This window comes from Silene latifolia, chromosome Y (assembly GCF_048544455.1).
Source record: "Silene latifolia isolate original U9 population chromosome Y, ASM4854445v1, whole genome shotgun sequence".
Classification (NCBI taxonomy): domain Eukaryota; kingdom Viridiplantae; phylum Streptophyta; class Magnoliopsida; order Caryophyllales; family Caryophyllaceae; genus Silene; species Silene latifolia.
The window spans coordinates 45,565,656-45,575,305 of NC_133538.1; the positions used below are offsets into that span (position 1 = coordinate 45,565,656).

At 38.6% G+C, this 9,650-nt stretch overlaps 1 protein-coding gene across 1 annotated transcript; it reads right to left on the reverse strand.

Moving 5' to 3' along the window:
• Positions 1 to 2,035: 2,035 nt before the first annotated feature.
• Positions 2,036 to 5,132, reverse strand: LOC141634442 (large ribosomal subunit protein uL23). Its single transcript, XM_074446622.1, has 4 exons — positions 4,976 to 5,132; positions 4,836 to 4,873; positions 3,570 to 3,927; positions 2,036 to 2,326 (listed from the first exon to the last, which is right to left on the reverse strand). Exons 2-4 carry the CDS (start codon positions 4,852 to 4,854, stop codon positions 2,242 to 2,244), a joined length of 462 nt encoding a protein of 153 aa, XP_074302723.1. The 5' UTR covers positions 4,855 to 4,873; positions 4,976 to 5,132; the 3' UTR covers positions 2,036 to 2,241.
• Between the last annotated feature and the right edge of the window lie 4,518 nt (positions 5,133 to 9,650).

Here is a 9,650-nt window from a genome sequence, read left to right on the forward strand (position 1 = left end):
AGTCCTTAGGCAAGACAAGGCCTGTTTTTACAGCTTGCAATACTCAGTTTACAAAGTCTTTTTAAGTTACCAAGACCTCACCAACTCACAGCACAAGAAAACAAAAGAGGAGCCTCTAAAAAGCCAATAGGAGAATTCAATTTCAGCATTTGTTTTCTATTTCAGTTTTATGCATTTTAATTTCTGAAAGTATTCTCCACCCTTGGATGAACTTTTAGATCTTAGGGTTTCTTATCTACTCATGTATCCCCTATATATAAGAGACACTTCTCATTGTAACAAACCAGATTATGATGAATTAAAAACCAGAGAATTTTCTCTCAATTTCAAATCTTCACAACTTGTGCTTTGCTTAGTTGTAAGTCAGGCTTAGTGACTCCTTGTGCTTGCTTAGGAGTTGATTAAGTACCTGTGGTAAGACTTAAGTAACCTGGGCTTGCTTGGTTGCCTAAGTTTTGCTGTTGAACTTTGATTGAATTATTCTGTGCTTGCTTGAATAATTCAATCTAAGTTATCTAAATTATTAACTTGGTTTCTTGTGCTTGCTTAGAAACTAAGTTGATAGTTATATCTCAGTCATTAACCTCACTTTACAGAAAAAAAAGCCCCAAAGGTTATTCAGTCACAGTCATTCAAACAGTGTGTCTTTGACAAATTATTAAAAATACTTGGAATGCTTCTAAAATCCTGAAAATTTGTCCAAGCCTAGTCCACATATCAAAGTATATTGTCACCAAGTTTCATGATTTTAGGAGTCCATTTACTATTTTTTCCAGATTTATAAAGTTCACTGTGTTGTGAAGTGTTAACTGAGAACTTGCAGATGTCAATTTCTGTTAAGTGTCTGGGTTTACACTGCACGATGGGTCCGGGTAGCACCAATTCCGTACTATCATGTGACAAGGCTGTTTTGGTTGCTGTTTTTGGCTAAATAAGAGTTAGACAAGGTTTGAAAGTCCTCCTAACCTTTTGTACTTGAAGGTTTGCAGCTGCCAAGGGCATATCTCCAAGGTCTTATACATTTTAATTGACTTTGTGCAAGCAAACAAATTAGAATTCAACTTTATTTACTTTATGCTTAATTTACTTTATTCTTTATTGTTTTCGAGCCTTTTATTTCCGAATTTGTAAGATAGATAGCTGTTGTTTTTGTACTTTTGTAAGGCTATTTTGTGGCCCTTAGATGTAGAATGAATGGTGGAGATTGTTTTGCATTGGTCTATATAAATCAAGCAAAACCTCATGTAATCTTCGGATTTGAGATTGAATTATAAACTTGAGTTTGAAAACTGAGTTTTCTACTTAATTCTTCTTGCTTAGTGCGGAAAATCATCCATTTGCTTAGTTCTTTGGGGCGAAATTTATATGTCGTTTGGTTCAACAAGTCGGAATGGAATGGAATGGATAGTAGGGTGGTATGGGTTCTAAATCCATACTTGTCTAATATTGTTTGGTTCACCACAAATTATAAAAAGGAGGAATGGAGTTTGAATCCTAGGGAGGAGGGTGGGTATGGGATTCCAAGGAATTGGGGTGAATTTAATCCATTCCATTCCATTCCAATATACCCAACTTAGACTTGCATCGTGATCTCGTCTAAGTCATATCCATTTCACACAATTTCGAGCATTTCACAAGGCTGTTTTCGTGTCATATTTCATCCCAAACTCCAGTCCTAAGCTTAGACTTGCATCGTGATCTCGTCTAAGTCATATCCATTTCACACAATTTCGAGCATTTCACAAGGCTGTTTTCGTGTCATATTTCGTCCCAAACTCCAGTCCTTTTAAGTTTTAGTCCAACCAAGGCTGTCAAAGCTCGTGGTATGATCAGCGTAAAGAAAAACTTCATAAAAAATCAATTTAGCCAATGCAGGATCCTAGAGGAATTTGTGAGAGCAGACATATCTAGTCTTCCAAGTCGACAGCAAAAGTAAAAGATTATTGAACAATCTTCGCCTTTTAAGTAACACTCTTTTTCGATATCTTTGGCAAAGAGGTCGATGTCTTTTAATCCAAAGCTTACAAAGGGGGGCTTGAGAAAATCGTGAATTTCAAATAAACATGGAACTATTAAAACAAAACAGAACAAATTGTGCAAGTGCCAAAACAAAAGCTAACAGCAACAAAATTAGGTCTGCTACATAGCATCCGAGCATTAAGAAGAGATTCAAGTTCCCTAACAAAACTGTCACAGGTAATCATACTACTTGAAGCTGAAAATGAAAGACAATACAGACGCTTATATGATTCCAATCTTGTTTGCCACATCCAAAGCATCATAGTCTGGAGTCAATCGGACGTATGCCTTCTTGGTACCATCAGGTCTGCATCACAGAAATTAATCAAAATCGACTCTAAAACACCTCAGAGGTATCAAGTCTTACAATATCAAAACATAAATTCAACAAAACGAGGATTGACAGGCAATATTCAAAGCGATGTGAAACCCACCAAAAAAAAGAGAGGAGCAGATCACAATAAAATTTGATACAAATTAAATCAATTATATAAAATTTCCACCTCAAGTATCAATTCATTGAAATTGTAGCACATCATTCAGAAAAAAAATTTCAGAAAGATCCTCATCATGTAAACTAAGAGGTCAAACGATACCCAGTTTTCTTTGTGATCAAGGACCCTATGGTCAGCCACAGCAAAGGTTCCACAATACAGTTGATCATAGTACTGTCTCTCAGTCTCAATAACTCAATAACTTATGTTGTTTAGCTCTAAATGCGGTAAACTCTAGTAGCAATGATCTTTACTGGATAATCGTGTTTCAACGTTGTGGCCTTGATTAGGGATGGCAGTGGGTCGGGGACCCGATCCAGACCCTGGGGGTCGGACCCTAATGGGTCGGGTATGGGTCTCATTTTTTCAGACCCAATGGGTATGGGTCGGGTATGGGTCTTAAGAAAATATTTCGGGTCCGGGTCTGGGTCTAAGTTATGAGACCCATACCCGACCCTTAGACCCTTTATTAAAGAAAAAAAATTCAAAATTACAACTTTTCTGAATTCATACTTTGCAGATCAGTAGAAACCAACTAAAGTCTCTTTCTCTTCCCTCATCCCATAGAGTGATAAAACCCAACCAAACTCTTCTGACAATACCACCACTCCACCACTGACACAAGAAAACCACCACTACAATACCGCGACTGGCAACCACCTCTCTAATAGCCGGCGACCGACAACCACCATTAACGGCAGATTAATAAACTCATAATGTCAAAGTAGTATGAATTTTTTTTTTTTTTTAATATTATAGACCCCATAGTCGTTAATCTTGTTACTAAAGTGGTGAAACTCGGACCATGCGGTAGACCCAGACCCTACCCTTACCCATAGGGTCCGGGTATGGGTCCTCAAATTTTAGACCCTTGCGGGTCTGGGTCGGGTACGGGTCCAAAGGGAAAATCTCGGGTCAGGTCCGGGTCTAGGAGGACCCTACCCAGACCCTACCCATTGCCATCCCTAGCCTTGATACAAGTATACTAATACTAGTTGAATAAGAAAAGGCGACGGCAGAAATTGATTAAGCATATATATAAATGAAAGGATTTACCTAATCAAAGTGTTGACTTTCTTGGTCTGGATGTCGTACATCTTCTTGACAGCAGCCTTGATCTTCTTCTTATCAGCACGAAGGTCAACAATGAAAACCAATGTGTTGTTGTCCTCAATCTTCTTCATGGCAGACTCGGTAGTAAGCGGATACTTGAGAATCTGATAGTGGTCCAACTTGTTCCTTGGAGTAGCACTGATACGAGGATACTTTGGGTTTCTGTTTGTCTTCAAAGTCTTAGGCCTGTGGAAAGTGACCTTAGTCCTGATCTTATCCGCCTTCTTCAATGTGGATGCACCAGACTTGACGGCCTTGGCAGCTTTCAAAGCTTGGGCCTTGGGGTCTGCTTTCTTCCTATCTGTAGGCGACAGAGAAATAGCAAGTAAAACTAGCAGCAAAATATGGAAAAAGGAATAAAGTTAATACTCCCTCTGTCTCGGTCATTTGTTGTCCTTTTCCATTTTTGGGTGTCTCAGTCATTTGTTGTCTTTTCTATTTTAAAAATGAATTTGATGAGTGATTTGATCATTCACACTCAATTTACTCCACTTGTCATTTAGTACTTGGCCTCCTACCCTTTCCTTGGTCTTTGTGCCAAACCAAAGGACAACAAATGACCGGGACGGAGGAAGTACTAGCAAATACAAATTCTCATTTAAGGTCATTACTCATTAGCGTTAAAAAAAAAAAAAAACTAAAGCAGCTCATATACACGGTTAATAATGAACATTAATAAGTGCTACAGATATTTTTTGAATGCGTGCTACAGATATTTTTTGAATGCGTTTCCTGCTTACAACCATGTTAACAGTGACTTAGTATACAATGACACTTTAACGCCTTGTTCGGATAGAAAGATTTGGGAGGGGAGGGGAGGGATTTGGAGGGAGGTAATTTCTATTGTTTGGATAGCAAGATGGGGTGGAGGAAAATGTTTCCCCTCAAACATAGGAAAGATTTGGAGGAAAAACCCTCGTCCACCATTCCGCCTACCCTTTCCCTTCCCTCTTTCCCCCTCCCACCCTTTTCCCTCCATTTTTGGTATCCAAACAATGAATGCGAAAGGATACTCGGAAATCGCAAACGACATTGATAAAGCAACGGAACAGCCCAAGTTTTACAAAAAATTGTCTGTGTTTCTGATGTGAAAGTAGTACGCTAAAGTAATTAAAGCAGTAGCAGAAATAGTGAAATTTATGTATGATATAGATGTAAAAGAGCAAGTAGATGTAGATGACGAAGTATGAGAGCAAGAAGAAATGATACCTTTAGCCGGAGGAGCCATTGATGTGCAAAATAGTTACCTGCACAAACCAAACCAAAATCAAATTACAGAAAGTAGAAACGGATGAATCAAATTAAAAGTAAATGAGGATTGAATGAATGAATGAGAAAAATTGACATACTGCTTCTGCTTGTGTGAGAGTGCGGCTGCGAAATGAGGATGAACAAGGGTTAATGGGAGCGGAGTACTTCTTTGAGAACATACAATTACCAACGGCGGCCCTTTATATCGGCTAGGGCTTTTTCACTCTTTTTTCTTTACTATTGGGCCTCGCCCTAACATCACATCTAATTAGGGCTCTCCTTTAAAATTCATAATAATTATTGGGTATTGCTCATGTACGTGTTTTATTCTATTATGGACGCATTTGACAATTTTACACTTCCCATTTTTCCACTCATCCAACTTTTCCTACCAATATCCTAAAACGTAAAAAGGGAAGTTAATACCCGCCCCAGATTTCGGCAACCGTCGCCGGTGAAGCCCCGCCCCACTTCCCCCAATGCAACCGCCTTCATTAAACTATCTGCAAAAACCATCGTTACCAAATCCCAAACACTTTCACATATCGACGCCGACCGTCGACTCCGGTGTATATGGTTGGTCGTGGCGCCCTATTCGTGCGTGTCAATGCTCTATTCATTTTCCCATCACTTCCAATAATATTTCCTCTACCTTCATTTGGATTTTTTTTCCTTGATTTTTGCTTGCTTATGGTTAGATCTTTAAATCAAATGTTGATAAAAAATTCAAAAACAATAATCATACAGAAACATTTGTCGCAAAATTGCAGTTATCCTATTGCCCAAGTCTTGACCGAAAATGCTGTCCAAATCCGGCCAACCTGATCGGAAATTTAAACCTTAATTTCGCTTACTTATTGTTGGGGTTGTTTCCAGTGGGGACATGTGGCTTAGAGTATTGAGGGGTGGTTTCCGACGAAGACAGGTCGATTCCGGAGATTTGGGTGGAGGTTCGAGTAAGGGAGAAGGCATGGAGGTTGAGTGGTGAAGGTTGGGCGGTAAATTTGATTGAAGTTTGGAGAGGAGGAGAGATAATAGAGGGGTATGTTATGGAAATTTTATGAAAAAAAGTCCGTGATAGAGTAAAAGGCGTACATGAATGAGCAACTACGTAATTATTTTGTTACGTATTATTTTGACATATTCTATAGGGTCCTGAAAAATCAGTACACATTTTACTCATTACAGTACACTTTTAACAAAAATACCCCTCAATTTATCTCCTCTCGAATCCTCTACTTCTCTCACATCTTTTTTCTCTCCCTACTCCATTCTCTTCTCCTAATGTGCTGCATACTCTACCATCAACATAGAAAATTTTTACACAATCATAGTACTGTATTAATTCTGTGTGGATTTTTTTTATCTTGCTAGTATCACTCACCCAATGATTGCACAACACTGCCGACAACCACCCCTAGCTACTCCGCCAACACTGTTGGCCAAATTTTGTCGGCCACACCATTGTACTACGATACTACGTAAGAGCGGAAAAAAAAAAAAAAAAAAAAACAATATGAAAGCAGCTGCAACCACCTCACTATCAGCCTTTTTCTACCACCACTGTTGTCTCTCCGACGTCCACCTACTCGCCCTCACCGGCGTTCCGGCGACAAAAACCCTTCACCATCTTGTCGGCCACCGCTTACTCACCCTCTAACAGCCTGCCTCGCATACCTTCGATGAACCCCCTTTCAATCCGCAGGTGAACGCCCCTTCCTCCCTCCGATGACCCCATCTCCTGCTATCGCCGGTGACAGTGCGACCACCGTTCTCCAATGCCGAACCCACCCCTTCCCTGGTCCAACATCCACCCTTGCCGGTTGCCGCCAACCTCCATTCACCATACTTGAATTCTAATTTTCAATTAACTGTAAACTCTAACTAATTAATAAAAAAAATCCTAAAAAAACATTAAATTGATTAAGTATTTGTAATTAATGATAAATATCATTGACAATTGAAGCAATTTGATTGATTTGAGATGCAATATTTGATTTATTTGAGATTCGTAGTTAGTAAGTGAGAGAATTTGGTTCAAGAGTTTTTTCAAGTGAGGGATAGGCAAATGGAAAGTACCGTGCAAAAAGTACTAAAATGAGTAAAAATCGTACTGTGAAAATAAATTACGTAATAATAATAATCAATATCAATCAATATCTATCTATATTATTAAAGGAAACTTATCAATCAATATCTATCTATATTATAAAAGAAAACTTTTTTCGAGCAATTATAGAGACTCCAAGTTTTGCGAACTGCCTAGAACAAAAGATAATATATAAAATTTTCCTATAAAATTAGATAAAAGAAATACAAATAATATAAGATAGAATTTATGAGCAAGTAAACGATATTATATTCGGGGCTCCAATCGTGTAAAACTACCTAAATTCATATTTATCAATTAGCAATAGGAAAACAAACAGCATAGTCGAGCCAATTTCTATCGTATTCTATATTTATTGCTAATATAAAGTGTTTGAGTTGGAATTGTGTGCGTAAGTGGTAACTCTATATAAAACAAAGTTCATGCCACGTTTTGCCATATGTTCATATTGGTGTATCTTATTTATCAATTCATGGACTATACAACCAGTTGTATATGTTGTACGGTGTAGAACCTGAGCTTTGTGTCAAAGTATCCGAGCTTTATATTAAAGAATATGAGCTTTATTAGAAAGTATCGAGTTCATTCATTTACACATTAAAAACATGAAATTTAAATTAGCTCAGAAAGAATACATGTAAGCTCGGATTCTTATACTTGGTTGTACCATGCTTATGGTACAACTGGATGTATAATCCTATTTGTGCTTATTTATGATGAACAATGAACAATAAGATAAAGGGAGATTAATGTTATTGATTGATCATGAAAACACGTACAACCTAAGAGCTCTTATACAATTAGAGAAGATACACTTCCTATAATTATGCCTAATACGAAGGTAACAAATAATGCTATTCCTAATTAGTTAGGATCAAATATACACATAATATGCTAAAAGGATAGACACCAATATTTACAATATTCTTGCTCTTTACTCCCCCTCAAGTTGGAGTACTTGGTAATGCAATACCCAACTTGGATCGTAAGTAGCTAAAAGGCTCGCGTCCAAGAGCTTTGGTAAAAATATCCGCGATTTGCTCCTTGCTCCGTACGTGCGATGTTCCAATAGTTTTATTCATAAGATGGTGACGAACAAAATGACAATCCACTTCGATGTGTTTTGTCCGATCATGAAAAACGGGATTCTTGGCTATGTGCATAGCCGCGTTGTTATCACAAAATAAACTAATCGGCTTCTCATGATTTACACCCAGCGATTGAAGGAAAGACTTCACCCATATAACCTCACTTGTCACCCCTGCCATTGCACGGTATTCTGCCTCGGCGGTCGACATTGCTACCGTGGTTTGCTTCCGTGCTTTCCAAGAGATAGGGGACTGTCCCAAAGAAACAAAGTAACCAGTGATGGATCGTCTTGTCAAAGGGCACGCTGTATGGTCCGAATCGCAGTAACCTCGTAACTGTAAATCACAGTTTTTACTAATTACGATACCTCTTCCCGGACTGTTTTTCAAATAACGTATCACACGGTGTACAGCTACAAGGTGATCCTTTCTAGGAGCATGAACGAATTGCGACAAGATATGTACAACATAAACCAAATCCGATCTCGTAATAGTAAGATAGATTACCCGACCTACAAGCCTTCGATACTGCATCGGGTCCTTCAATAAATAACCATCAGCTAATGCTAATTGATGGTTCGGCTGGATTGGAGTATCAATGGGTTTCGCTCCACTCAAGCCCGCTTCATCAATGATTTCCAAAGCATATTTTCGCTGACTCAAAAATAAACCTTTATTTCCAGTGGCTACCTCAATTCCGAGAAAATATTTGAGGCGACCAAGGTCTTTGATTCCGAAACTTTTATCAAGGAAAGACTTTAGTCGGATGCTGGCCGTTTTATTATTACTTACAATAATCATGTCATCGACATACACAAGCAAACCAACGAATACTCCATTTTTATTGTAAGTAAATAACGAGTAATCGGCCATAGATTGGATGAAGCCATACCTCGTCAAAGAATCCGATAACTTAGCAAACCAATTTCGTGAAGCTTGTTTTAAACCATATAAAGATTTCATCAATTTGCATACTTTCATTGAACCTTCCTTGCTAAAACCCGGTGGCATTTTCATATACACTTCCTCGTCCAAGTCTCCGTGCAAGAAGGCATTGTTCACATCAAGTTGCTCAATTAACCACCCTTTTGCAACAGCTACGGCAAGTAAACATCGGACACTTGTCATTTTTGCGACCGGAGCAAATGTTTCATGGAAGTCGATACCTTCGATTTGTGTGTACCCTTGTGCTACCAACCTTGCTTTGTATCGCTCAAGCGTTCCGTCTGCTTTATACTTCACTTTATATACCCATCGACATCTAATGGGTTTCTTGCCTTTGGGGAGGTCAACTATTTTCCATGTCCCATTAGCTTCTAATGCCTCAAATTCAGCCAACATCGCTTTCCTCCAGTCAACTGACCGTGCTGCTTCGCTGTAATTTCAGGGCTCTTGGATCGCATCAATTTTTGCCAAGAAATGTCTGTGATTTTTAGAAAAGCAATTGGTAGTGACATAATTACATATAGGATAACAAGTACCTTTATTTTTGGATGTTGACTGATCGGGGTGTGCATCAAGCTTTGCGTCGTGGTCTATTATTCTCGCTGTTTTGCAAACGTAATCATTCTTCCA